A 27,331-nucleotide genomic window follows, 5' to 3' on the forward strand; every position below is an offset into this window, starting at 1 on the left:
GCCCATACAGAATGCTAATAAACCAACGCTTAAAAGTCCCGAACAAAGCATATGTCCTTCAGTGCCCCTAAATCTGAAGCTGATAGGATTACAGACCTTCTCCCATGAGTAATCTTCTGAGAATGCCTTCACCCGGGCCAGCAATCTGGCTCTCGATTTCCTTCTGGGAAACAAAGCAAACAAGGCCTTGCTCATCCATTCCTTTTCTTGGAGTCATCGGCCCACAGCCCGACTTTGAAGGAGTGCGTCTGACATCAGAGCCGCCAGAAACCGTTCCACCTCGGCCTCGGCCCTGAAATTCGCCGACGAGGCCTAACGTCTCCAAATTACTGATGACATCCTTGAATTCAGTAGCCGTCAGGGGATGGAGGATATTGTCTTTCCGACACAGTGTGCAATAAGTATCAAAGATCTGCTTAATAGTAGGGGCCGACATCTTGGTTTTGGAGGGTGTGCCAGGGATATCACTCTCGCGCCGTTTCCGGTCAAAGGCGAGGAGAGAGCAGAGAGCCGCTTTTTGTTGTAGATTGAGCACCTGAAGCCTTTGGGCGGTTCCTTGCCCAAAGGCAGATGAAGTAATGCGAGCTATATGTCCGATGCTTGCGCGTGGTGCCGTAATAATAGTATATGTTGTGGTGGGGTTCTGTTTGGATATCGAAGTTCTGGCCGGGGAGGAGAGATTGTTATTTTCAACCAGGATGGTGTTGGAAGCGCTATCAGCACCAGAGCTCTGCTTCCCCAGCTTTTGTAGCGTCTCTTGTTCAATAAGATCAATGGCTGATTTGACAAGCTCGAACGCTTTTCGCAGGTCACCGGTCTGGGATGCAACTTTCTTTGCGCACAGTTGTATAGCCGCAGGCTGGACCAATGGCACAAAATTCGGCTCCACATCCTGATCAGGAGGAAGCAAAGACCGGAGGCGGTTAGTGATTACGTTCGCTATTTGGCTAGCATTGTAAGGTAAAAAAGGTAGTAGGCAAGGCTTCAAGTTCTTCGCCTTCAATTGTGGCAATGAGCGATCTGTCAGATCAAGTGCATTGGCGATTCCGATGAGTAAGAGACGCGATTTGTTGCTCAGAGACCATTCAAATAAGGACTGTAGAACTCCAGCATCCGCGGTGAGCAGGTGGTCGATCTCGTCCAAGGTAACCAAGAATAGACCATCATGTTTCCTGTCAGGAAGAAACATGGCTTTTAGCCTATCCGCGTCGCTCTTCCTGAAAATCTGACCGTCGTCACCGAGATCCTCAATGAGCTTCGAGTATACATCTCGGGGTCCTCGCATACTGGCGCAATTGATATGCGCGACCTGCACAGCGTCGAGTTCTAGCCCGTTGCATACCTCTCGGACCATAGCACTCTTGCCGGTACCTGGGGGACCGCTGACATACAGACAACCGCCCTTCCTTGAGGTAAGGCATTCCTGGATAAATGAGGTCAGCTTTTCACGCTCAGCGTCCCGTCCAACCAATCGACCGGAAGTTGCCCCTCGCGCGAATAGCTGCCTAGCAGTCGTATAAATAGTTTGAGAAGATGTTGGGCTCGATGTCTGGCGAGGTGTGCGCGGAGTCATCGACTTGCCTCCAACCTGCACTCTGTGCTTCGGGGTGATTGGCGGCGATTCCAGGGCGTCTCGGTATCTGGACTTTGAAGGGGTTTTGAACTCAATGGGTTTTGAATTTTCATCTGCTGTTGTCAGCACCAAATCGTTATATATCCGCTTATAAGCCTACCATTGACCGCTTCTGAAGTTTGAGGTTCAGGACCGATTTTCGAGGGAGACGCGGTCTTAGTGACGCGTACAACATGCTTGACCTTGTCGGTCTCGACAAGCGTGATCCTGGTGCTAGAGTCATTTGCTTGATTCGCGTATGTGCTATTCCTTGTTCGTGATCGCAATTGGCGCGTTGATGATGCAGAAGGCTCGTTGGGTTCCTGGAGGATGCGAGGTGGTTGCGTACGGCGCCTGCTAGAACTACGCAGCGGCAATGCTGGTGCTGATATCAAGGATGTCAGTATATGCATTTGAGGCAAACTGGGTGGCCATCTGCCTATCGTACCTTCTGTCTCAATGGCACCTCGTTGGCGCTTGCCTAGGACCGAGACGGCCATTACCAGGTGCGCTCGACTTGTATTCTCGGAAAGAGCTGGGTTAAAAGACAGTTGATGAAGTAAGTGCAAGGTGCCTCTAGGAGATATACGCTTGCCATGTGCCTGCAGTTATGTTTCCACTTTGAAGGATTGGGTACGGAAGCTTCATCCAAAAGAGGCATGATTCCTTTTCTACGCGACACCTTTCACGCGTCTCCTACCGATACCGCGTCGCGCGTCTAAGCGCCCTTGAAAAGGCATAGTAGCTGAGTGTCACGTGCTAATTACCAGACGCGGCAACTTGGCCGGAAATTAGGATATGGCCCATTATTAATACCAGCTTTACACACGAACGGTAAGGTAACCCAAGGATATCTTACGCCAACGGAGAATCAGATCGCCCGCTGCCACGGACAAGTGCGTCACTGTTGAGTGGATGATCGAAGACGGGGAAGTATTCAATGCTTCAAACTTTAGAGGTTTCATTCCTTTCAAACTAAATCTTGTCACATCAGCATTTCTTTCTCCTTGCCAAGTACTCGTCGCTGTATCAGAGCCCACTGCATATATTCATTTTCTTCTTTAAGTGATTCCAAGAGACGCCGTCGCATGTCCGAGCCGTGCTCATCATTCATCTCGAAGTCTACGATTTGCAACTGTTTGCATCACTTTGCCTTTCAACGGAGTGTCATCGCACATCGTCCTGCACTGGAGACTGCAATCGCTCACATCGCCTCGTTCCCTTCCTTGCCTCTATAATCTTCAGTTTCACTCTTCCATCATGGAAAGCGACGTGGTTGCTCAGTTCACAGAGATCACTGGCTCGAACCCTTCGCTGGCGACTCAGTATTTGCAGCTGGCCGACTTCAATATTGAGCAGGCCATGCAACTCTATTTTGAGAATGGAGGTGCGCCTTTGACTGAGGAGCCGGTTCCATCGGCCACTGGACCTAGCACATCGCGCCCTGCTGGATACGAGGACAACTCCAGTATCGTACACATTGATTCCGATGATGATATTGCCATCGACGAAGCACGTTCTGCGCCTCGAGCCCCGCAGCCACAGGGGTTGTCGTTTGAGGATGATGAAGCTATGGCCCGTCGTTTACAAGAAGAAATGTACCGTGACGGGAGAGATACTTCTGATGGCGTGAGAGCTCCTATGGCCCGCACGACGGAAACGCTCGTAGGGCCGGAGGCGGACTTTGACGATGGTGACATGCATGCAAATATTTTGGGCCAGTTGCGTGCCCGCCAGCAAAGAAGCAGTCAGTTTGCCGACAAATTTTCCATTGTCCCTACCGCTACTGTCGTCGGCAGCCTTCTGACTTTGTTTTCTGCACTTTAGGTCGACCTGGTATATTCAATCAAAGGGACACGGCAGAAATTTGGGCAGGTGGTGACGAGAGCTCGCATCGCGAAAGACTTGCAGCGGCTACAGGCGGAGCATCTGAGGCTTCTAGCAAACAAAACATGCTAGCAGAGATGTACCGCCCCCCATTTGACATCATGTCGCGGTTGCCTTGGGATCTTGCACGACAGGAGGGTCGTGAAAATGAGAAGTGGTTGCTTGTCAACATACAAGATCAGTCCATATTCGACTGTCAAGTATTGAACAGGGACTTGTGGAAAGATCCCGGAGTCAAGGAAACTGTCAAAGAACATTTCATTTTTTTGCAGTATTCCAAAGATGATTCACGTGCGACGCCTTATCTGCAATACTATTTTCAAGCGAGCGATGTCTCTGAGAACTACCCCCATATAGCCATCGTTGATCCCCGGACGGGCGAGCAAATGAAAGTTTGGTCCGGGCCACCTGTGGTCAAGCCTGCGGAATTTCTCATGCAGCTTCATGAATTCCTTGACCGTTACAGTCTCAAGCATAACGTGCGAAATCCAGTGGCGAAGCGAAAACCCGAAAAGAAGGAGAAGAGCATCGACACGATGACCGAGGAAGAAATGCTGGAGGTGGCCATGAGAAATAGCTTGGGAGATGCGGTAGCGCAAGCTCACAGAGTGGAGGATCCGGACGATTTGACCCGCAGTACTGAAGACGTCAAGGGCAAAGGCAAGGCCGCTCCTGCTGATGATGTCCCTATGGGCGAGGACGATCTAGCCGAGGAGGCAGTGGAAGAAGAAGCATCATCACTGTTCTGGTCAATTCCGGATAATCGGCCACATACTGAGCCACCTGCCGATCCTGCTACTACTACGCGTATCCAACTTCGCCATCCGTCCGGAAGGGTCATTCGTCGCTTTGCTCTGGCTGATCCTGTCAGGAGGATTTACGAATGGCTCAAAGCTGACCCCCCCTTACCGGAAAAGGCAGGGGTTGAGTTTGAGCTCAATTCAATGGGCCGCAATCTAATTGACTCGCTCGATTTGAGCATTGAGGAGGCTGGCCTCAAGAACGGAACTGTCATGATAGGATACCTTGAAGACCTATAGACGCGAGGTCGAATCACATACCCCAACTCTTAATTTAGAGGCGTTGCGACGGGGATTCGGCCATTTGAGCAGGTGATAGAAATAGTGAGCCTTTTTCTACTCTACTACTTGCTTCTACATTGGCGTAATACAAATGTATTATCTCTCTTCCATACTGACTGGATTTGTCCATTCTGCTATGATCATGATCTTATTGAACACCTGTTGCATGTTCTCTTATCAAGGTTTACTGACCTTACCATGAGGACTGTGATATGTGGCTTTGACGACAGCATCTTTATCATTGATGTCACTATAGATGTGCGACCCATCCTCTTGATAGGAATGAAACTTGATCTCAAGATGAATGCGCCGTGCCTTGTAGTCTAAGCTGCCTTGTCCAGCCTTATCCATTCACTTTCATATGCTAGTTATCTGAATTGAGTTCACCGCCTAACCAATCTGTCCAGGACCAGGGCGGAGATAGACCTCACCGCCCGGCAAAATGAACCCCGCACTGCTCCAATCAACGGACTGTTTCTCTGTTGTTGTTTGTCTTGTTGTTGCCGCCAGAGACGCAAGGGAAATCCCACATTCACTTAACCAGAACTAAGGCATCTTCACGGTCTGGTTTAGCTTTTCTGTCCTACGCAATATTCTGAATCTAGGGCTGGCGGCAAGCAAGGATTCAAGGCATCCAACCTCTTTGCCCGTGCCTGTATAGTCCATTCGAAGCACACAGCTGGTGGGAATCCGCAAAAGGGACAAGGGATCTCGTTGAGAGTTAAGACAATCCTTGATGTAGTAATGTACTCAGGCATGACAGGGAAGCCAGGTTACTAATCTTGCTAACAGTGAAATTCCTTTGATTGATATTAAACGATTCCTCCGATGGCACGGCTGCTCCCCTCGATTCGCAAGTCACGCACCTAGCCTGTTCGAGGCGATCGGTATGTAATTGACTCTCGGTCAATGATGTATCCCCCAAGGCTTTTCTTGATGAAAGAGGCCCTTGATACAGACATTCGTTATTTCATTGCGCTCAAACTCATTCGGCAGGAGACTGATCGACACTTGTTTCGCGAAGTGGCTGATCGTTGGTCATCTGTTACAGGTTCTCCCCAAGAGCTTATATTCTTTTCGTGATCGGCCACTCATAGTTCTGCCAAAATGGAAGGCATGGTAGACCCTGAGACCATTTACATGAGGCAAAACTGCATTGGTGCGTATCAGTCCCTAATATATCGGACTTCATTGATCGGGGTCGCCTTTGCTGACATTTATGTTGTCGTAGGTGGTGGCAGCTTTGGAAAGGTTTACAAAGGGTATGCTGCGGCGACCCTTTTTATACATGATTATCGCATTCGCTGACTATGTTCGTCTACTTGCAATTAAGGGTCGATAAACGTACCGGCAACTCTGTCGCCATCAAGGTCATTGATGTCGAAAATGCTGAAGACGAAGTCGAAGATATTATCCAGGAAATTGCCATCTTGTCCGAACTCGACTCTCCATATGTTACGAAGTATCATGGCTCTTTTCTCAAGGGCTCTCATCTGTGGATTGTCATGGAATTTTGTTCGGGGGGTAGTTGCAGCGATCTTCTTCGCCCGGGGCCAATTCCGGAGGACTATATCATGATAATCATGCGAGAGTTGCTTCGTGGCCTGGATTATCTGCATACTGATAAGAAATTGCATCGCGATGTGAAAGGTACATTGCGATCTTCATTTGAGACTCAATTGTGAAGCTGACAATTCGGACAGCTGCAAATATCCTTCTCACGTCCAACGGCCAGGTGAAGCTCGCGGATTTTGGTGTTTCTAGCCAGCTCTCGGCAACTATGACAAAGAAGAACACCTTTGTGGGGACCCCTTTCTGGATGGCCCCAGAGGTCATCAAACAGTCGGGGTATGATTATAAAGCTGACATCTGGTCTCTGGGGATCACTGCCATAGAGTTGGCGCAGGGAGAACCACCTTACTCCGACATCCATCCGATGAAGGTCTTGTTCTTGATTCCTAAAAATCCTCCGCCCACGCTTCAGGGGCCTTTCAGCAAACCGTTCAAGAACTTTGTCGAGCTCTGTTTGCGGCGTGACCCCAGGGAAAGGCCGTCGGCCAAGGAGTTACTCGAGCACCCATTTGTCAAGAGAGCAAGACGAACGACTTATCTGACGGAGTTGATCGAGCGCTATGAAGGATGGCAGATACGTAATGGCGTTCAAAATGGCGGCGTGGATGAGGACCATGTACAAGATCTCCCGTCGGATGACAAAGATCGCGAACATGAGGAAGACCTCTGGGACTTTGGCACTGTGCGCCCCGTAGGACGCACAACAGCTCGGGACCCGATGAGGGAGGCCGATATAAATACCAGGAACCACAACATCACGGGCTGGAATTTCCAAGACAAGCCTCACGAGGAGGTCATGAAATCAAGTCGTCCTCAACCCGACTCACCAAAGAAAAGAAGCTCGTTCATTGTGGCTAGTGCATCTCCCACAAAGGTTCCGCTGCCACCGTCGCCTGTCAAACATTCGTTTTCAGAAGTCAGTCCACCTCGAACACCTACGCGTTCTCAGAGGCCTGTTGCTGGGCAACCTACAGAGAGTCCTAGCACAAGCGAGTACAACAGGGCCCTACAACAATCTTTAGCACAGGACTCTGTTTTTCTCCAACTCGATCTCTCCCCCAGCAGCTCTTCGGGTCCATCGAGAAATGGACGAGTCGTTCCGACTCCAACTGCCCACGCAACACCATATCCCTCCCAGGATTCAACTCAAATCTCTCCTTCCCGCACCGAGCGGAAGCCTACTACATCAAAAGCTCAATCTCAACCCCATACTCATTTACCTTCGCATTCACTTCCTCCACCAACCCCTTCTCATATATTTCCCCATCCGCAACAACAGAGAGACACGCCGCGCGACAGTGGCGGTCCCGAAATGTCCGTCCGTCGTTGGGCCCCGAAGCACATCAGCCGCCATATCGAGGAGACAGAGCCAGTGCCAACCAAAGCGCCTGAACCTCAGACAGTTACACCCCTGCTCAATGTCATCGTTCCTGCTCTCAGGACCGCTGTGCGTCGTCGTAGGGAGCAGGTAGATCTGATTTCTCGTCAGGCTATGGCACACAGTGGCGAGAATCCAGACAAACTAGCTGAGATCAAGGGTGCCCGCCAATACGTACAGGTCAAGATTGAAAGCCTTGTCGATGATTTAGTTCACTCGTTTACTCGAATAGATAACTGGGACAACGAATCACCAGTTGGAATGGGTTCGGGGGTGGTTTCGTTCCTTGAAGGTTTCCTCGAAGAGATTCTCGTCCGCATTGAGGTTCCCACTGACGATGAAAATGATGACGAAGGATATTATCCACTCGAACCAGCCGCGTCTGAGGCAGGTCATGCTAAGAAAGCGTCTAAGACCTAATCACCCTCGCACTCAACACATTATTCCATCTGACTTGTTTAATGCATCACCGCTGGAGACTGTCAAGTCGGCATGTCGATTTCTCTTCAATTCTCTTCACCCACTGACTTGAGCGCTGAGTGTTTCTTGGGCCGGGTTTCAGGCATCCCTCAAGGAGTTGCAGGCCTTCTGCTTGAGGTGTGTGCAAAATTTGACTTTCTCATCAAGCCTTTGTTTCACTATTGTTTTGTTTGACTCTACTTTACGACACGTGCGAAACCATCCGATTGTCTCCTTTAACTTACAAATTTGTCTGTTTTCCTTATCTTTTAGTGTTGGATTCTAGGCTGGTTCCTCCCAATCTATGTCCCAGCGGCTATTCTGAATCGATTTCGATACCTTGGGGTCTGTGTTCGCGGATTCGCGAAGATGAGTGGAGATAAGGCTATTGTACAAGTGAGAGTGTACAGGAAGGTGTCCATGTTAAAACGAATCAGTGACCATGATTAATGAAACAAACTCATTCCGTGCTACTTGTCTTTGATTTACCTACTGCTTCCAGGTAGCTGGCAGGGAAAGATCCTTCTGTACAGCGAGACATAGTACCAGCGCTATATCGCACTTCAAGCCCTGGTACATACGGAAGAGTAAGCAGTCCATGAAGAAGCCCTGCGAGGCGGGACTGGCCGAGTTGTGAGTATCGACATTTTTCCAAAACAATGGACATGTGCCTCTCTCTTGGGAAGGAGCTTATTGTCATCCAAAACCGATGTGCAGCCGGAGCATTACAACTGTGTAGGGCGGAAGCTTTTGGGTCGCATCGAAGTAATATCATTGTGTCAGTTCTTGCTGAGGGTAGATCGGACAATATGGCTGGCGATATACTCCCGCGGACACAACAGGCCAGGGTTGACGGGGCACTTGAGTTCGCGCGCAATCACCTGTAACTGCCCTTCCTTGGTCTGACATGATGAAGTTCAAAGCCGACGTTGTCCAACGTATTGTAGGCACGGCTGCGCACTTGAGGAAAGTATTTCCTCCGGATGACGGGAACATCTCATACTACTTCCTCCAACGGACCATTCATTGTGCCCCTAGTCAGCCAGTGTCAGCGTGGGTTATGTGGTGAAGGATCTGAGCCTGGATAGCTAACCACCAGATGTTCTTCATTTCTGAGCATTTCTGAGCAGCGCGTCCTTCTCCAAACCACAAACCCCCCGCTATTCCTGACACAAATCAGCTAGCGTTATCTGACTCTGCCAGGTTCGACCCCTTTTGGAAAGAGTGCTAAAGGCTTCATTTCCGTCTGTGGTCGTTGATAAGCCACGGGTCGAGACACGTCCGTTCAGCACTTCATCAGAAACCGGATCATGAGAACTGATACTTTGGCCAACTTCTATCCACCAGGTCGAAAAAGCCAGTCAGTCTCAGGGGTCGGAATCAGATAATTGGTGATGTTGAATTCATTGGTATTGCTATGTGTATTGTCAACGGTGGAGTTTGTGGAACCGTTGGGACCATTTCCGGTGAGGCCATGTATTGACATCGGATTGTTGACAGGCTCATTCATATCCAGATTTGTCATGTCTGGAGCTCGTGTGGGAGGGACGCGGGGCACATTGAAGAAACCAAAGACGTCGAGATACTCCAGCTCATTTGGTGCTAGATTTCGCGACGGCATGGGCATTGTTGGCGCTGCTAGTTGGCTACCCGCTGGGGACGAGCGCGGCTGCCGTGAGATGAGGAAATCCAGGTCAAACGCACAGCGACGCATGTCTGCGAGAATCTTCACACTGGATGGTGTAGATCGATCGCCATCTGTCGCTCCAGATTGCTGGTATTCGCCGTACTCGTCAAGGACACGCTGCAAGATGGTACTATAGCGTTCTGCAACCTTCCAGTATTTACCCATCTGGGCAAGCGCGTCAACGAAGAATATTATATCGGGGCTCACTGTGTGAGCGATGGTTGAGCCATGTACAAGCAACAGGCGAGCACAGACCCACAGAGTGAAGGCAAAGGGGGGCCCGAGTTTGTCAAGCATATTGTTGTCCATGACGAAACGAGTCACTGAAAGAATATTATCAACAGCTAGCAAGCAGCGTTGGCTGGCACTATATGATGGTGTAAAGATTGGAGACCTCGTGGTCGGATAGGCGGCGGATGAATGAAGGCGGATCACAGCTCTTGTCTCCGGTATTAATAGTCTGGATGATTATGATGAACAAGATCACTTACGTTTGAAATGTGGAATGAAGTTGCACCCAGTCACAGTGCAGACTTTTGCTATGCTTCGATCCATTGAACAGTCGCGAGGAGTTCTCATAGGCATATTCAGGAGGGAGGTTAAATTCCCAAGAGGTCAACTCATTGTCCAACTTGCGATACGTTGTCTGCCATCCTTCAACATCGGATAGAGATCCAATATCCACTGGTCTCTTCAAGAAGAGATGTATGCGTGAAAAGATGCCAAGAATCTCCACATACAAACCGAACGAACCAACATTCTCCGCCCGACTCAGATAATCAGGACGTTCACTCGTGTGTTGGAACCATCTCGTCTCTACCGGCTCGTTTTTGGTGAAGTATTCATCCTTGCATGGTAATTTGCGGTCAATGTCCTTGTCATCCAAAGCGAAGTCGAAAGCCGTAGCAATGGTGGAATATCGATCTAAAAGGTATACCATCCAGAACAGTCGGCGCCTGCTTTCATCCTCAATCCAGGAACTGGGCTCCGGTAGAGTGACGGCTCTTAAGGTGTAGATGGACGGATAAACAGGGGCGATGAGAGACGACTTGGACTCAACAGCTAATCCCAGCTGGACAACCGACCGTGTGATAAGAGCAAGCAATTTCCAGCCCGGCGGACCATTAGACGATCCCACCAGGTCCAGAGCTAATATCACCAACGCCTGGAGTGCATTCACCGACGAGTTTTCGAGGCCGTACAAGATGACCTTCTGTTTTGAAGAGTCATGGTACCGCTTGCGGTTTTGCTCATTCAGGCGAGGGTCACTCGAGAACCGTAGAGTCGTCGCTACTATAGCATAGAGAACCATACGGTCGGCTTCTTCGAGAGGAGAAGGTCCGAAGAAAGTGTCTAAGGTTGTTCTCCGGTGAAGAATAGGACACCAGGTATTGATATGTTCGAAGTACAAGTCCACCAGTGCGTACAAGAGGTCATACGGTGGCAGATCGAGTTCTGGATCAGCCAGAGAGTGCTCTTGATTAGAATACAGGTTGACTGGTACCTTCAATGAAGACTCATTTCCTGTATAGTCGTTATGTGGATTGCTGCCCGACATGGAGGAGAGTGGCCCGGCTGGAGAGATGCCATTCGGGACACGGCCCTGTACCGTGTTCCTGACCGAAGTATCTGAGGGGCTGGTGATTGAGACATCGTTGTGGCGAGCTGATAAAGGGGCAGTCGACGTCTCTTGAAAATAGACTGCGTTACGAGGGCTTGGTCCGTGAGCGGCAGAAGGCTCGGACGGAGAACTATACGAATGTGGCCCAGGTTGTGAGAGGTCATGACTCATACTCATGCGATGCTGGCTTTGAATGATATGAGTCTCAATGAGCCGGGCTTGCGTCTGGATGACCTGCTCCAGCCGATCTGTCCTTATTAGCGATGAGTACAGGTTAAAGAGGAGAGAGCTCATGAGCATACCAAGCCGCTGCTCCAATTCTTTTCCGTATCCAGCCCGAAGTCCAGGCTTCTTTCGTTCCTTGTACTCACATAGCTGGCCATTGCGAGCGCACCATCCACAGCTTGGCTGGGCTCGGTCTACAACTGTGAGTCATATGCCAGAAAGGACAAAAACTCTGGGCAGCAGATACTCACCACATTTGACTTTACGCTGCTTGCAGAGTTCGCATCTATAATCCGGTTTGAGATGTGTGAATCAGCAGTTGCACAAAATTTCTGAGGACATCGTCGAATTGTTGGAAACTGTAGAAAGGAAAAGAAGTAACATACGACACAGTGAGCGGGCGTTTTCGTTTCAAACTTCGGGCTGCATTTGAACCATTTGGCGCGACGCGTTCATTATCACTATCGCCAGCAGACCACGACTCATCAGCACTTTGTTCTTCCTTATTCTGGTCGCTTGCAAGCCGTGCTGGTGGTGGTGGAGTCCGCTGAACAGAAGCTATAGCAGGGTTCGGCATTGTGTTCTAGCGAGTTTCGGGGTTATGGAAAGCTTCCATAAGCAAGAGCAGCACTATCAGCAGCAAGAAGGCATGATCATCGGAAGTAATGCAACAAGACGGGATGCAGCGTAATGGGTCCAGCCGGAAAAGCAAGATAATGCGGGTATCAATGAGGATCAATGGACAAAGGCCGGGACAGACTGCCGATATCGAGGACACGGAAGGGAGGGAAATCAGAAAGGAATCAAAGGATTATGCTTGGGGAAGGCCATGGGAACAATCACAAGAGGCCAATGAAATCGCCCTCGGCAGTGCCTGAGGCAACAGCTTTTCACCCCGCAAAATAACAAGAATCCCCACAAATAACATGACCACGAGACCGGTGAGAGCTGGCCTGAATTGATCATAATTATGGAGTGCAGAGTACCCTTAGATTACTTGCATCTACGGAGTAGACCATCTCGGGCTAGCAAAGGTATCTGCAAATTTGCACTGGAGCAGAATGACAATAATAGGCAGCTCCATCGCGAAAGAGGACAGACAGTGGCTCGTCCATCTTTCCGGCCGATACCTTACCTACCTTAGGTTACCTACCTAGTACAGTAAGGTACACCACGTAGGTCACTGGCCAATCACTCGTGTTGGTCTCGGGCAAGCAATGCCCCGAGGTAAGCATATGCCAGAGGATGATGGTCATGAACCCCACGATACGTTGTCGGGATGGTCGCTTTCAAATATGACCGGTTTTCCACTTATCATCATGCTAGATTATTGAGTCCCTATCTTCTCTCTTCCTTTTCCTTTTTCCGTCCGCGATTTGTCCAACTTCACCCTATCGCACCATGACTCTCAAATCGACTTTCCCCCGCATTAAAGAAGTCCGGACTTTCATCATCGATGGAGTTGGAGCTGGTGGAGACTATCACAATGTAAGTAGTTCTTCGAGGTCTGCAGTTTTTGCGCTCTTCTGGCTTTTCCTATTGAAAAAGCGTAATGGCCGGGACGAAATGCGTTGACTAAATGTACCTCCTCATGATGACTTAGGTCAAAGGTGGTCACTGGTTGGTTGACAGTGACATCTCCACTCCCATGGCAAAATGGGCGCAGTATCGCGGTTCCCGGACATCGTGGGGTATTAACGTCTTGGGATCTTTCTGTGTCGAAATCGAAGCTACCGATGGTACCAAGGGTTTCGCCACTGGATTCGGTGGCCCTCCAGCCTGCTGGTTGGTACATCAGCATTTCGAGCGTTTCCTGATCGGCGCTGGTACGTTACTCGGTTTCCGGTCCAAGCAGAGTGGTTACAGGCCGTTCAACATGCAAACAATGGGAAAAGCTGACCTGATGTTTCAACGATAGATCCTCGTGACACAAACGATCTGTTCGAGAGAATGTACCGAGCCTCCATGTTCTATGGCAGAAAGGGTCTTCCAGTCGCTGTTATCTCCGTCATTGATTTGGCTCTCTGGGACCTCTTGGGCAAGATTCGCAACGAGCCGGTTTACAAGCTCATCGGCGGTGCTACCCGTACGCGGTTGCACTTCTACTGCACGGGTCCTCAGCCTGCTGCAGCCAAGGCAGCGGGTTTCATTGGCGCAAAGGTGGCCCTGCCTCATGGTCCTGATGAGGGCACGGAAGGATTGCTCAAGAACGTAGAGTACCTCCGCAAGCAGCGTGAGAGCGTCGGCCCTGATTTCCCCCTGCGCGTGGACTGCTACATGTCCTTGAACGTTCCATACACAATTGAGCTCGTCAAGCGGTGTGAGGCGGAAGGAATCAACATCGATTGGTGGGAGGAGTGTCTCAGTCCCGATGACTTCGATGGCCATGCCCTCCTCAAGCGGGCTCACCCCACAGTCAAGTTCACTACGGGTGAGCACGAATACTCTCGATATGGTTTCCGGAAACTCGTTGAGGGTCGCAACCTTGACATCCTCCAGCCCGATGTGATGTGGGTCGGTGGCATGACAGAACTGCTCAAGATCTCGGCAATGGCTGCAGCATACGATATCCCTGTTGTGCCTCACGCATCCGGCCCCTACTCGTATCATTTTGTTGTTTCTCAGACCAACTCACCCTTCCAGGAATACCTGGCAAACTCTCCCGATGGTATGACCGTCGAGCCAGTGTTTGGTAACCTCTTCGTGAATGAGCCCATCCCGACTCAGGGTTTCCTCGATGTTTCGATCCTGGATAAGCCAGGTTTCGGTTTGGAACTGAACCCTGCGGCGCCGCTAATTTCTGCTGCCACTATCCTCACACCGGCCCCTCAGAAGAGCCTCACATTGCCTGCTGAGGACGAAAACTTGACCAACGGTGCTACTCACTAGATTGACTCTTTTTGTCTAGATATCCACCTGAAATGCCACGTTCTTGACGAGGATTCTTCTATTCAACCATTTACTGCACACTTTTTGTTCATGGAATGTACTGTATATATGGCTTAATTGCATTGTTTTGCTTGATAGACTGAATGATCAGAATTCTGTCATGCTAGTACCCCTCGGTACTATAACTCATATTGACTACCCATCTATTTCACACATAAAATCAATCAACATCTTTTTGTTAATGAGCAATTATTCCCAAGCAATACTAGTTCAGATTAGTAGTCGTGCAGCACCAGTACCTCTCTTCTACCTCCTGCACGTACGGCCCTTGTTGTTCCCGAGTCGGCGTTTCCTCCGATTCTACAGAATCTGCATGGAGTAGTGTGGGGAAGTGGGATGGGTTGATCGGGGTATCAATAGCACGAAGCCCGAACAAAACTCCACCAATTGCCGCTATCACTCTCTTATCCTTCGGCGGGGTTCCCTAGGCCAGTTGCCCTCATGTGAGGGCAAAATCACCGTCAACCGGAGATCAAACATTATATCCTTGTGTACTGCTGGCTGCCCATTAATTCCTCCAATTGCGTCGTTTGAGTGAAACTCTGAAGTGCGGTGGACATACGTCGATCAGAAACAGATCGTATCACGATGCCTCTTCCGCAGCTGTTAGTCGGAAAGGTTGCGGCCATTACGGGCGGATTGGCAGGTATCGGTAGGGTATGGATTCTTATTCATGGAAGCATTTATCTTCAATCTTTGCGATCCGACTAACTTGTTTTACCAGGCTATTGCTCTCGAGTACCTCCGTCATGGCGCAAAGGTAGCAGTTAACCATCTCGGACGACCAGATGAAGAGCCGTTGCTGGAGGCCATGCGGAACGATGTTGCTCAGATTACTGGAAGTGGGGGGGCACGATTCATCACAGTAGCTGGAGACGTCTCCCAGCCCGAGACGGGCCGGGACTTCGTCACGAAGACAGTCGAGGCTTTTGGACGGCTAGATGTGTTCGTGAGCAACGCGGGAGTGTGCAAGTTTGAGGAGTTCCTGGAGTAAGTCAAGTCGCTTGACATGTCTTAGCTTTTGAATTGAAGCCGTCTGTACAGCTACTGACCGTCCGGCCTTTGCAGGGTTGACCCTCCACTTCTCGGGCATACGGTGAACACGAATCTCTGCGGAGCCTTCTACGCAACTCAAGCGGCAGCACGGCAGATGGCCCTGGCCCAATCACCACCTGGCGGCTCGATTATCGGGATCAGCTCCATCTCCGCGCTTGTCGGAGGCGGACAGCAGACACACTATACCCCTACCAAGGCTGGAGTGCTCAGCCTGATGCAATCGATTGCTGTAGCGCTAGGAAAGTACGGAATCCGATGCAATGCCTTACTCCCTGGAACTATCCGGACCCAGTTGAACGATGAGGACATGAGTGATCCCGTCAAGAGGACGTATATGGAGGGGAGAATCCCACTGGGGCGGTTGGGTCAGCCTCCTGATCTGGCTGGCCCAGCTGTGTTCTTGGCCTGCGATGAGTTGAGTGGCTACGTGGTGAGTGCATGGTCTATTCTTCTTGCTCTGACTTTGGGTGAACACTACTAACAAATGAACAGACTGGCGCACAGCTTCTCGTGGATGGAGGATTGTTTGTGAACCTGCAGTGACCGTTCTGATGATTTGTTGTGACGATGGTTATGCCGACGAGCGTGTTCTACATGGCATTGATGATAAGCGCATAAAAATGTACATAATAGTTGCCGCAGATTGCATATTCAGATCTTGATACCATACGCCTTCGCTGCAACCTCTCCCCACACCCCTTTCTTCTGTTCATCAGTCAATTCTCGTCTCTCAAGAACATTCTCTACAACACTCTTCCAGCGACTCCAGGAGACTTCATTTCCACCTCCAGCTAAATTGCAAACAGGCCAGTCCGATCCAAACATGACCCGCTCTGGACCGAAAACCTCGAAAACAACGTCTGTCCATGGCTGTAGTCTATCAACTAGGGACGCGACGTCTAGATCGGGAGTCGATGCAAACGGAGGTAACTCTGAAAAGCCACCGGAGAGCTTCATGTAAGTTGTAGGATACTGGGCCATGGCGCTGACGAGAGACTTCCATTCAAGGAATTCGGGATGAGAAGTTATAGAATCAGAAGTAGAATAGGGCAGACGAAGGTTCGGTTTACAGAGATGGTCTTGTGTGGTGCCTTGGTCAGTTCACCTGCGTGTCAATCAGTTATTGGCTTGAAAGCAACATACTAATAACCAGTGTCAATGCAGCGCCTCCATCATCCACGCCATCATAGATTCTCTTCATCATCTCGACCGCTTCTCTCAGTTGCCAAAGACCACCTTGCCGCGCATCCACGCCAAGGTCGAAGGTCAGCGCTCTGCTACCGAGATACTTGAGCCCGTCAATGAACCCCTGACTGAGCATAACACCCGACGGTTTATCTTGAACAAGATATCGCACTCCGCGTACTTTCCTCCAGACCTCCTCCGTCTGGGTCCTCTCCTTAACGAAGGAAAGATACTTTTCAAGCGCGGCCGGGCCCCCGGGTACGGGAGCCCAGGGAACAATTCCCAAGCATAGGTGTCTATCGACATCTCTATGTCCCTCACCTGCAATTGGTTTTCCCAAAGCAATGCGAGTCAACAGAGACACTTCATCCAAAGCGTGCGACCAGCCAGCGCCGGATTCTTCGGTCGATGAGCTTCGGTCCGTTTCGAGAAAGATGAAGCCGCACAGGTAAGTGTCTTGTGCTGCGTCTGGAGATGTAGGTACAGCTGCTGTTGCTGCACGATATTCGTCGACAGAGTGCTGCGATCCAAGTGGGTTGTTGGGTCCATGCCATGCCAGAGTTGGGAGATGCGATTCCGGGAATAGATGGATGTGAGAGTCGACAATTGGGATAGGCATTTCGTCGTTCTTGATGCTTCTCTGCAGTAGTCTTGGGAGAGGTCTGCTACTCGTTCACCTGGGTTGTACCTGGGATGGTCTGAATGCGGGGTAGGGCGCTTCAGCTGTCACAAAGTGTCAAAATGCATGAGCAACAGAGAAGTTGTGTACGATGATGACATAAATGAGGTTGTTTTTTTTTTTTTTTTTTTTTTTTTTTTTTAAAGGTCATAATCTAGATCTGTTCTTTGTTGATTTCCCTGAAATAAAACGCCATCGGCGACCATTATGCCGAAAGTGCCACTTCGGTTCCATCCAGTTAACGTGGATGAACGACGATCAGGTGAGTATCTTTCGTGAGTACCTTTTGAGCCATTTGGGTGGAAGATATATACTTGTCTCTCGTCGAGTTCCAGTCCTACCTTGAGTTTTTGAAAAGGTTTTGTTCAACCATAGATCCTGCTGGGACAAGGGTGAGGAACCTCTACGAACCCCGCTTCGGCTTGCGACGTTCGTGACCCCTCATCGACTGATCCTCCCTTCGCTCCCATCACACGCCTCGCTTACAAACGAAACAGACATAATATGAGACTTATACTTGTGCATCTTGGAAAATAAACTGCTGAGGTACTACCGAGGTCGTCTTGCCGCTTGACCCTAGGTTGTTACGGCCGTTTCTCATACCAGCATGCGACTTACGGCAGTCTGGAGCAAGCTATACCCCTCATGCTGCGCCCTTTATACTCTGCTGATTGGACGCTGAAAGAAGTCGAGTGCCAATTCAGTTATTGCCTAGGCCTTCTGCCTTGCGCAAGCATGCAGCATATGTTTCGAGCTGTCACATCCGAAATAGTGCCTAGGCCTGCACATCGTGCTGCGGGTGTCGGTTGTGTGGCTGTCCACAATTGCCGGCTAACTCTCCCCGCTCCACCTCGACTCCTCTTTCTCGGTCAGGAGTAACGTAGTCTACCATTGCAAGTAGCACAGACTTGGCAATGAAGATCAAATAGAGGTGGAGTAGATAAAGAGGGGTCCGAAGATCATGGAGTGTTTGGACCACTCGAATTACCACCTACACTTTTATGACCGTTTCTTCTTTCGCATTCCCCGTTCCCGTCAAGAGAGCACGTATACCATCAGAACTGCGCCACATAAGCTCATATTGTCGATATGGCCGCCCCAGAGATTCCAAAGAAGCAAAAGGCGGCTGTATATGACCAGCCTGGCACTGTGTCAACCAAGATTGAGGAGATTGATGTCCCAGAACCTGGCGCCGGTGAAGTTCTTATCAATTTGTATGTCTCGTGTCTCGGAATATTTTTCCGTTGGAAGGAGATGCTCTGTTATTCTTCTATACCCAAAACAGTATTGTTTCCTTGGGACTGACAAAGACAAATAGAACACATTCTGGTGTTTGTCATTCCGACTATGGTATCATGACAAACAGCGTAAGTCACGTCCACCTTCACCTAAAGCTAGGCCTTGACGTCTCCTAGTGGAAGATACTTCCGCATCCTACGCTGCCAGGACAAGTTGGTGGGCATGAAGGAGTGGGAAAAGTCGTCAAGCTCGGCCCGGGAGCTGAATCTTCTGGCTTGAAGATTGGGGACAGAGTTGGTGTCAAATGGATCTCGAGTGCTTGTGGAAATTGCCGTATGTGCCAACCGATAACCAAAGCTTTCATTTGGTAATCTCGGACTGACAAACGAACTTTGCAGAGCCATGCCAGGCAGGCTCCGACGGACTCTGCTTTAAACAGAAAGTGTCCGGGTACTATACCCCAGGCACATTCCAACAGTACACCGTCGGGCCAGCGAACTACGTCACACCGATTCCAGACGGGCTTGCCTCGGACGAGGCAGCCCCCATGCTTTGTGCGGGTGTCACGGTCTACGCTGCCCTCAAGAGAAGCCAGGTTCGACCAGGGCAGTGGGTCGTCATCTCTGGCGCTGGTGGTGGACTGGGACACTTGGCAGTCCAACTGGCCAGCAGGGGAATGGGTCTGCGCGTAATCGGCATCGACCACGGCAGCAAAGAAGAACTAGTCAAGGCCTCTGGCGCAGAGCACTTTGTTGATATCACCAAATTCCCCTCAGATGACAACGGCGCAGCTATTGTCGCTCATGTCCAGTCGCTGACCGATGGCCTGGGTGCACACGGCGCTCTTGTCTGCACTGCTTCGAATGCCGCATACGCCCAGGCTATCCTGATGCTGCGTTTTAACGGCACGCTTGTTTGTGTGGGCATCCCCGAACATACTCCTCAACCCATCGCAACAGCTACTCCGGGGTTAATGATTCACAAGCATTATACGGTCACTGGCTCGGCCGTTGGAAACCGAACCGAAGCTATTGAGACTTTGGAATTTGCAGCACGGGGTGTCCTCAAGGCTCACTTCCGCACCGAGAAGTTGGAGGCCTTGACGAGCATTTTCCAGGAAATGGGCGAGGGTAAACTCCAGGGAAGAGTGGTTCTAGATCTGTCCTAGGGCTGTCGGTATCATTTGCTCCTTCACGAGTGCGTGTGCTGTTCCGTATTGGGTATCGATCAATGTGATTATTATTGTCGTCCTTTGCGTTGAGGCCTGTTTTCTTGACCTCGGTAGCATCTCAACCATGTCCTGATCCTGTCACTAACTGTGAGTCCCGTTTGCTAAAAACCCACAGCTGAAAATAAGTAAAACTGCTGAGGGCGGTCCGTTAATCAGCTCGACTGAACAGACAGAAAGTGGAGGAGGATTAAAGTCAATAAATAATAAAAAAATAAAAAAAATTGACCGACGCAGGATTCGAACCTGCAATCTCTTGATCCGTAGTCAAGCGCCTTACCATTGGGCCAGCCGGCCAGGCTTATTAGACGATGTGCACCTAATTTAGCTATATAATCTTTAAGTATTCAAGAAACAGCTATGGATTGCTTGCCAATGCCCTCATGATCTGGAATGGCTTCCTGTAGCTTAATGTTAGGCTCAGTGAAAAACAGCGCCTTGGCCATGCCACCACCGGTGGTTATTCAGTAGATAGCCTTGGTATGTTATTTCTGATCGCAATATATCTTCAGCTTCACCTCAAGTTTTGAACCATGAAATGGATGTGGATATTGTGCTATATATATGTCATATGTTTTAGGTAGGTGAGGACCATAGATGGTCAGCATACTGGCTATATGGGAATAGATCAACATATCACCCACCTATCAGACGTCCACTGGGTTGAATGAAGCACAATGACTATATTAGACGTACAAGGGTATCTAGATACGGAACACTCAAGGAAAGCATGGAATATGTACAGACAGCCAACCAAATCACACACAATGACCATGAAAGTCTTGTAAAAGTCATCGACTGCGTTTGGTATCCCCTCCAGATGTGGCCGTGGCAGGGCGTTTCTGCCCAGATGTAGTAGAAGTCGATTCAGCCAGGCGTACTAGAGCGCCCAACTTCAGAATATAGGCTTTGGGAGCTCTATTTACCTCGTTCTTCTGCAGGATCCTCCCCAGTCTGTCCGCGAATCCCCCCAAAACGGTTGGTTGTAGCTTCTCGAGCGCATCGAGGATGAAGAAATTCCCCGTCTCGTCTGCTCTGCCGATAAGCTGGTGGTAAAGATTCCGCTGGTCCTCATCCTCTCCGTGAAACGTCGTCCGCCCCCACGTATTACCATCCAGAGAATCCTTGTTACGGTTGCAGATGTCCTCAAGCAGTGTCACCAGGGCTTTTGCTGCGCCTTCCGCGCCATGAGGTGCCCGAGCAATGATGTGTTGCTCAATGCGGTTGACATTTCGTTCCAGCTGTTCGACAACATCGTCGACATCCAGACCTGTGCTGTCTGCAGGCAGCTGCCCTGTTTGACAATAGCGATCAAAGTCTGCCAGGAGCCTCCGCGTCTTCTCCTGCATCTTGTCGAAATAGATCGCCGCACAAGCCCCGGGAGGCATCGCCTTGCATAGGCTAGAGAAGACAGCATCGTCATGGAGAGCTAGTCGTACCATGGTGGCTTCAAAATCACCCTGAACCACGCACTGTTCTGGAGTGCGTGATTGATCTGCATGTTCCACGAGATCATTGCGAAAGTCCTCGAGGACTGTGGATGTACTAAACGCAGAAATAATATCTCTCACTTTCTGAAGGCGGCTCATGCCCCCTTCTGACTCACTGCGAAGATACTGCCAGTTCAGTTGTTCAGCTACGGCCTCAAGCTTGCCCTCAAGGAGCTGCTCGATACGAGGGAAATCCTCAGAGAACCCGTTCTCTGACAGCAATACCTCGGATGCAGGTGGTTGGGAGATGAAGCAGCCGTGTAACTGATCAAGAAGCCACTTGAATTAAGAATTAGCGCTTATCTGGTCTGATCGGTAGGTACCAAACTTACGAAAATATGCTGGCAGGCCACCTCAGGATGGCCCGAGAAGGTCAAACAGGTGCACGTATAAGCATCAGATCCAATATGAACCCGCGGCCTTTCCGACAACTGAAAATCATAGCCCCCCGGTATCGAGCGACAGCCGACAACATCAAAGTGACTCGTCAGTCCAACAAGCGCCCTCACCTCCGAATCACCGTCCAACCGAGCGAGGTCATATACGATGCCAGAGTTCGCCTGGACGATTGACAGCCCGGCCGACTCTTCTCCGCCTGATCTGCTCTCTACACTGGAGCTATTCATTGCAGCACCGCCTTCGGTATATGCTGACCCCTCCGCCTGCGAATCCATAACTGGAATGTCACCACCTATCGAAAGTCTGTGGAGATGCCTCGTGGGCGCAGACATAAGATGCGAGGCACCAGTCGTGCCAATGAACTGTTACGTTGAAAAATCCCAGGATAGTACTAGCACGCCGAGATACTACGCGGACATGCCCAATTTATACGGACACCCGTGGAGTTCGCATCGAACCATGGATGGGAGCGGGTACCATGATACAAGCAAGAGCCAACAAAATGCGCCAGTCTCTCTCACGAGCACAGCGAACAGCGGCAAATCAGTCGCATATACCTCATGACGAGTCGCGGATCCGGATTTGAGGCTCGAACTGCGCCGATTTTGCCGTTCACCTTTGCCGCAGAACTTCACTCGTGAACGTCTTGGCATGATGGTTTGGACATTTAAAAAGAGGGTAAATTGTCATTGTCGTCCTCGACCGAAGCACCACTGTGCCAAGGACCCGGGAATGTCCAAATTGCCCTCAAGAGCCGGGAGACAGAGAACCATGGTACAGGTCGCCGAACGGTGTCGGAGTGCGAGGACACTGAGGCGTCCTGACCGGCAGATCATAGATATTAAATCACAAGACCTCTACTCGAGTCGCGACATAGAAACTATCAGAAAACGGTTCTACCTTTGCACAAAATTCCGGCGAATCAAAATGCTCACTTTCGTTGTCGCAAACTTTAGACGGCGGTAAGATCCCCATGATTGACCACAAGAAGTAAAGAGCCTCGTAAGGCTTATCGGAGGAGGCAGAGTGAATACAGCTTCGATGACCTAGGAAGTGAGAATCATCGAGAAACATGAAAATGGGTGGATGAGACGTTGTTTTTCTCCGTCTGCTGCCGCAGGAGCTGAGTTGTATAAATGAGGCTTGAGCAACGATCAGCGGAGTTGAGGGCCATTGGCCTAGGCTTGTGTCACGGGCCGCAGCAGTCGTTTGAGATGCGGCACAGAGACATCCCTTACAAACTACGGCTACTATCTACGAAGCTAGAGGCTTAGTCACAGATCTCAGAGGGGCGAATTGCCATGTCTGACTTAAGTTCCATTCTTCAATTTCTAACCGACAGAGCATGTGTACTTGCGGGGGTATCTGATAAAATTGGCCGATGTGTATATCTTGAACAATCCCAAGCAGAATTCACGTATGCATTGCAAAAGTCAGAGAACGATATAGTAGGGCTTGGAAAGATAAACGGGTATTGTCAAGGAAATTCGTTCAGTCATAGACTCCGTGCGTTGCAACGGACAAAGAAAAGAAAGACCAGGAGAGTGATATATGTCCCTGGAAGCCTCAAAAATTAAAAAGGAATGCTTGAGCGATGCTGAGCACACTCGTCATCATGCTGCCAAATTACGAACTGCCCCTCGCAGCGTTCCTCCTCTTCGCATCCTCCAGAGCTTTCCGAAGTCGCTCCTGATGCTCAGGGTCTCCGTCCGGCTTCCTTGGCCCAGGGGTCACTGTAGGCGGACGAGGACCTGGCAGCAGGACATCCATAGGGTGCACAGCAGGAATGGTCTCGGAAGACATAGGCTGCTCTACCACTGGAGTTTTGCCCAGCGATTCAAGAAGATCATTGATCTTAGCAATGATCTTGGAGGGACCAACCCGCACGCTCTCCATTTTCGCGTGGAGATCTTTTTGAATCTTCGCATCTTCCTTCTTCTTCTCGTCATCGAGTCGGCGGAAGATCTCAGGATCAGCATTGGAGTAGCGAGCTTCAGCGACAGAAACACTGTAATCCGCGTTGTTGAGGGCCGTATCGGCGACACCAAAGCTGTGCAGGATGGATTCCGAATCCTGCCGCAAGGATTCGACCAGAGTGAACACGGATTTCAACAATTGCTCAATCTCAGTTACTGCTAGACCAGACGACTGGATGGCCTCAGAATCGATCCGTGTCACTTTGGCAGTGACCTCATCCAAGAGACTTTGGTTCTCGCCTAGTCCGAGTATGATTGCGTTGTCAAAGGTATCCATAAGCCTGTTAGCCCGATCGTCTCGCGCCTTGGCGGCTTCGAGTATATTCCGCTTCTCCATCTGATCAAACTCCCCATCCAACTTTTTCAGAGAGGCAGAATCTCCCATGAACACGAGTGGGCGTCGTTCTGCCTTCTTGCGTCGGCGCTCACGGTCCAGGGCGATCTCAAGACGCTTGTAATAGCGTATTTCGAGCTTCTGATAGATATCATTAACGATCTTCATCGTGTGAGACAGGTTGTACTTGTCGGTGACAGAATCCTTGATCTTGCTGTTTTCATGGTCAAGTTGCGCGAGGGCAGATTCATAATGATCCTGAAGCGCGGAAATTTCCCCATTCAGACGCTCATCAAGCGGATTGTAGACCTTGGCGACGAAATCGTCCAGCTCCTGTCTCTCTTCGTCCAGCTGTACCCGCGCTTCTTTCTGGCGAAACTCTTCCTCCAGAACGTTGATATCGGCATAGCCAATTTCCTTCTCGTTGAACAAGTCATCAATATGCTTCTCTGATTCCTCCTGCCGTCGCATACGCTCTCTGTCAGTGTTTTCACGACGAATCTTGGCTGAAGCCTCCCAAGTATTAACGGCCTCGCGGATGTAGCTGAAGTCATCTGGGTATTTTTCCAAATCCCTTCTGGTTGTAACGTGCCATGAGCTTTCAGATTGCTTAGCTAATGGGGATGAGACCATAGAACGCAGGTCATCTATCGGACTAGTAGTCTTTCCTTGCTTGAGGGTCGCCGGCAGTGGGGGCGGCGAAGATGTCCTTGGAGCAGTTTTATTCCTATAAGCGACGCTTTTCTCTCGGATAAGCCCGATGAAAGTTTCGTCGAAGTCTTTTTGAGCCACTGAAGACGTCACAGTACTCGACCTGTTCCGATTTGGTGCGTTGGGGGCGTTCGACATTACACGCCCACTTTCCGCAGACGCTTGACGCAGGGCAGAGTATGCCTGGTACGCAGGGCGGTCAAAGGTGAGGTCGTCAGAGCCACGTTGAGGGCCCTCAGTGTATCGAAAGGGAGTGTAAATGGGCTGCGGAGGGTTTGTTGCTAACGGAGAGAATGCCTTGTCATTCATGGAGGGCGGGACGGATGTAGCCCGCGAGATTGGATTTTGAGCGTTAGACGAGAATGCCCTGGTTGCCTTTGCCTTGAAGGCATTAGGCTGCGAGGCGGATCTTTGCAAACCCGACGGTTGGGGCGTGTGGAGTCGGGGAAGAATTGGACGCCCTCCCGGACTATAGCGACCTTCTGCCGATTCCCCAAGGGCATCGTTAGAAGAAATCTCTGCATCATATCCTTCTTCCGATTGTACCGGAATCAAGCCCGACTCGACGGGAGGAGATGTTGAATTCTGCGGGATTGGTAACGATTGTGGCGCATCTTGATTCTGCTTCCGGTCAGGTTCGATGTTGTACAAAATCTCACGCAGTTTTGTTTCCTTGGCCATGAAGGCCGTGAATATCTTGAAGCGCTCCTCGTCAGAATCAGCAACCTCCTCTTTTCGCAGCATTGCTACATAGCGTGCCAGCGATGACTTGGACCAGGAGTCTAGGTCTTCGTAGAGCTCTTCTGGTTTGGGCTGCGGGCTCGCTGTGTTCGGTCTCCCGCCACTAGTTTCACTAACAGCATTGCTCGACGCGGGCGTAGCCGTGCGCGACGGGACCTCCTTCCGAGGAACCTTGAATTCCTGCTTCTGTTGTGTGATATCGACAGGGCTGGATCTCTGCGTCGAGGACCTGGTTTCGGGCCCTGAGGCCAGACTCTCCCGAGACTGCTCGACAGCGGACTTGGTCTGTGGACTGATTGGTTGGTTCCAAGCTTCGATAACGCCATCAATACTTTCCGATGTTTCGGTAGCCGAGATAATACTGTATTCGGTGCCGCTACTATCTACCCTAATAGGACGGGGCGGATCACGCATATCTGGCGTAGTGCTTGGACTAACTGGTGACCCGCCGTCATGATGCTGCTGAGGTATGGGCTGAGGGTGTGCAGGTTGCGCCCAGGGTGAGGTCGTCGTTGGTGGAGCAGATACAGTGGCCTGGTTACCCGATTCAGGCGGGAAAGAAGCCGGCTGATTTGGAAGTGGATCGGCTACTGTCGAGGAATTAATTGGATGGCTCTGCTTGCGTTCAGGTATCTCCACGCTGACACCGGTCCCGGGAGTAGGTGCCAGGTGCTCCCAATCCGATGGGGTTCCAGACCCCAAGCCATAAGCGTTGACTGGGAACATGTTAGGGCCGGTCTTGGGTGGTACTGGCGGAGCAGTTTCTTGCTCGCTTGGCAAGGTCTGGGGCCAAGGTTGCTCCGCAGGCGGAAGCTGCTGGGCAGGAGGTGGAGGACTCATGGTTTGGGGAAGCCCTATGCTGGCTTCAGTTGCATGTGATGAGGCCGAGTAGGATGCCACCTGAAAATTTTGACGGGAAGGGAATCCTGCATAGGGAGGGTGGTTCGGCTGTTGCCATGTCTGGTTGCCTAACGGTGTGGGTTGAGTCTCGTAACTAGGGGGGATTGGCGGAGGTGGAGGGGGAGGCGGTAGAGGTGCAGGAGCCTGCTGGTACGGGTGAGAGGCGCCTGTTGTCCACTGCTGATGATTCTCGAAGGAGGGAGGCTGTGAGCCATACCCAGGAGTAGCTGGCAGAGGCTTGTGATGGCCAGGGGAGCCGACAGTCGGGGACTGAACTTGCGCAGGATTATGGTGGTGATGCTCCGCCGCACTTGGAGGTCGAGGCTATATAAGGCCTTGTAAGCATGAGGCCATCCACGTATAACTGCGCGAGGATTCAGACACTCACAGGCAGCGGCGGAGGTGCCAGAATCTGATGCTTATATCTCACTCCCCATGACGTTGTATTCAGGCCGCCGGGAGCACCAAACACGGGTGACCCACCTGCGCCAGATGATATATTGGAGATAGGTCCGTACGTATTAGGATGATATGAAGGAGCTGCAATCGGCGCAGGAGGAGGAGGAGGGGCCGGGGGAGGTGCCGTAGAACTTGCGGGCCATGAAGATTGCTGGTGTTGAGCTGTCGCAGGTAAACGCCATTCTGGTTGAGGACTTGAATGCGGTGGGCCGGTGGAATGTGAGTAAGAATGCGAACCGTACATGGCTAGGAGATTTTCTTTGTCAGTTACAGATACGCGGCTGGACAAGCATGGATATTGCCGGTGGTGGTCTGTTTGTTTCTTTGACGGCCACTTACCGCAGAACCGGTGGGGTTCGGATGATTATGAGGCTTTCAAGGAGAAAAGAAATCAATAATGACTACCTAGTCAACCGTTGATCAAGAGGACAAGATAAAGAAAATAATCTGGTGACACCGGGT

General features: G+C 50.6%; 10 protein-coding genes and 1 non-coding gene across 11 annotated transcripts; 5 read left to right on the top strand and 6 right to left on the bottom strand.

Annotated features, from left to right (window-relative positions):
* Positions 1–88: 88 nt before the first annotated feature.
* Positions 89–2,112, bottom strand: Aud_009882 (AAA family ATPase CDC6; the record flags this gene model as incomplete). The annotated part of the gene is made up of 3 exons (XM_043294727.1): positions 89–1,686; positions 1,734–1,997; positions 2,061–2,112. The coding sequence occupies 3 exons, from the start codon at positions 2,110–2,112 to the stop codon at positions 89–91; spliced, it is 1,914 nt and encodes a 637-aa protein (XP_043150662.1).
* Positions 2,113–2,872: 760 nt separating this feature from the next.
* On the top strand, positions 2,873–4,539 carry Aud_009883 (DNA-protein crosslink repair co-factor UBX5; the record flags this gene model as incomplete). The annotated part of the gene is made up of 2 exons (XM_043294728.1): positions 2,873–3,359; positions 3,440–4,539. 2 exons carry the CDS (start codon positions 2,873–2,875, stop codon positions 4,537–4,539), a joined length of 1,587 nt encoding a protein of 528 aa, XP_043150663.1.
* Positions 4,540–5,688: 1,149 nt separating this feature from the next.
* Positions 5,689–7,951, top strand: Aud_009884 (putative Ste20-like serine/threonine protein kinase; the record flags this gene model as incomplete). The annotated part of the gene is made up of 4 exons (XM_043294729.1): positions 5,689–5,740; positions 5,813–5,843; positions 5,915–6,231; positions 6,285–7,951. 4 exons carry the CDS (start codon positions 5,689–5,691, stop codon positions 7,949–7,951), a joined length of 2,067 nt encoding a protein of 688 aa, XP_043150664.1.
* Positions 7,952–9,326: 1,375 nt separating this feature from the next.
* On the bottom strand, positions 9,327–12,100 carry Aud_009885 (putative C6 transcription factor; the record flags this gene model as incomplete). The annotated part of the gene is made up of 4 exons (XM_043294730.1): positions 9,327–10,116; positions 10,169–11,717; positions 11,775–11,809; positions 11,910–12,100. 4 exons carry the CDS (start codon positions 12,098–12,100, stop codon positions 9,327–9,329), a joined length of 2,565 nt encoding a protein of 854 aa, XP_043150665.1.
* An 824-nt stretch (positions 12,101–12,924) lies between these two features.
* Positions 12,925–14,412, top strand: Aud_009886 (L-rhamnonate dehydratase; the record flags this gene model as incomplete). The annotated part of the gene is made up of 3 exons (XM_043294731.1): positions 12,925–13,011; positions 13,127–13,349; positions 13,442–14,412. 3 exons carry the CDS (start codon positions 12,925–12,927, stop codon positions 14,410–14,412), a joined length of 1,281 nt encoding a protein of 426 aa, XP_043150666.1.
* A 648-nt stretch (positions 14,413–15,060) lies between these two features.
* Positions 15,061–16,071, top strand: Aud_009887 (SDR family NAD(P)-dependent oxidoreductase; the record flags this gene model as incomplete). Its single annotated transcript, XM_043294732.1, has 4 exons — positions 15,061–15,129; positions 15,197–15,462; positions 15,541–15,958; positions 16,021–16,071. 4 exons carry the CDS (start codon positions 15,061–15,063, stop codon positions 16,069–16,071), a joined length of 804 nt encoding a protein of 267 aa, XP_043150667.1.
* A 108-nt stretch (positions 16,072–16,179) lies between these two features.
* Aud_009888 (uncharacterized protein) lies at positions 16,180–17,332 on the bottom strand (the record flags this gene model as incomplete). Its single annotated transcript, XM_043294733.1, has 2 exons — positions 16,180–16,607; positions 16,672–17,332. The coding sequence occupies 2 exons, from the start codon at positions 17,330–17,332 to the stop codon at positions 16,180–16,182; spliced, it is 1,089 nt and encodes a 362-aa protein (XP_043150668.1).
* Positions 17,333–18,481: 1,149 nt separating this feature from the next.
* Aud_009889 (zinc-dependent alcohol dehydrogenase) lies at positions 18,482–19,799 on the top strand (the record flags this gene model as incomplete). Its single annotated transcript, XM_043294734.1, has 4 exons — positions 18,482–18,606; positions 18,711–18,759; positions 18,808–18,964; positions 19,030–19,799. The coding sequence occupies 4 exons, from the start codon at positions 18,482–18,484 to the stop codon at positions 19,797–19,799; spliced, it is 1,101 nt and encodes a 366-aa protein (XP_043150669.1).
* Positions 19,800–20,084: 285 nt separating this feature from the next.
* On the bottom strand, positions 20,085–20,156 carry Aud_009890. The gene has a single exon. It is a non-coding gene; the product is annotated as a tRNA-Arg (tRNA).
* Positions 20,157–20,650: 494 nt separating this feature from the next.
* Aud_009891 (uncharacterized protein) lies at positions 20,651–22,023 on the bottom strand (the record flags this gene model as incomplete). Its single annotated transcript, XM_043294735.1, has 2 exons — positions 20,651–21,628; positions 21,682–22,023. 2 exons carry the CDS (start codon positions 22,021–22,023, stop codon positions 20,651–20,653), a joined length of 1,320 nt encoding a protein of 439 aa, XP_043150670.1.
* Positions 22,024–23,374: 1,351 nt separating this feature from the next.
* Positions 23,375–27,113, bottom strand: Aud_009892 (uncharacterized protein; the record flags this gene model as incomplete). The annotated part of the gene is made up of 2 exons (XM_043294736.1): positions 23,375–26,734; positions 26,799–27,113. The coding sequence occupies 2 exons, from the start codon at positions 27,111–27,113 to the stop codon at positions 23,375–23,377; spliced, it is 3,675 nt and encodes a 1,224-aa protein (XP_043150671.1).
* Positions 27,114–27,331: the final 218 nt, after the last annotated feature.

This window comes from Aspergillus udagawae, assembly GCF_001078395.1.
Source record: "Aspergillus udagawae IFM 46973 DNA, scaffold_8, whole genome shotgun sequence".
In the NCBI taxonomy this organism is placed as follows: Eukaryota; Fungi; Ascomycota; class Eurotiomycetes; order Eurotiales; family Aspergillaceae; genus Aspergillus; species Aspergillus udagawae.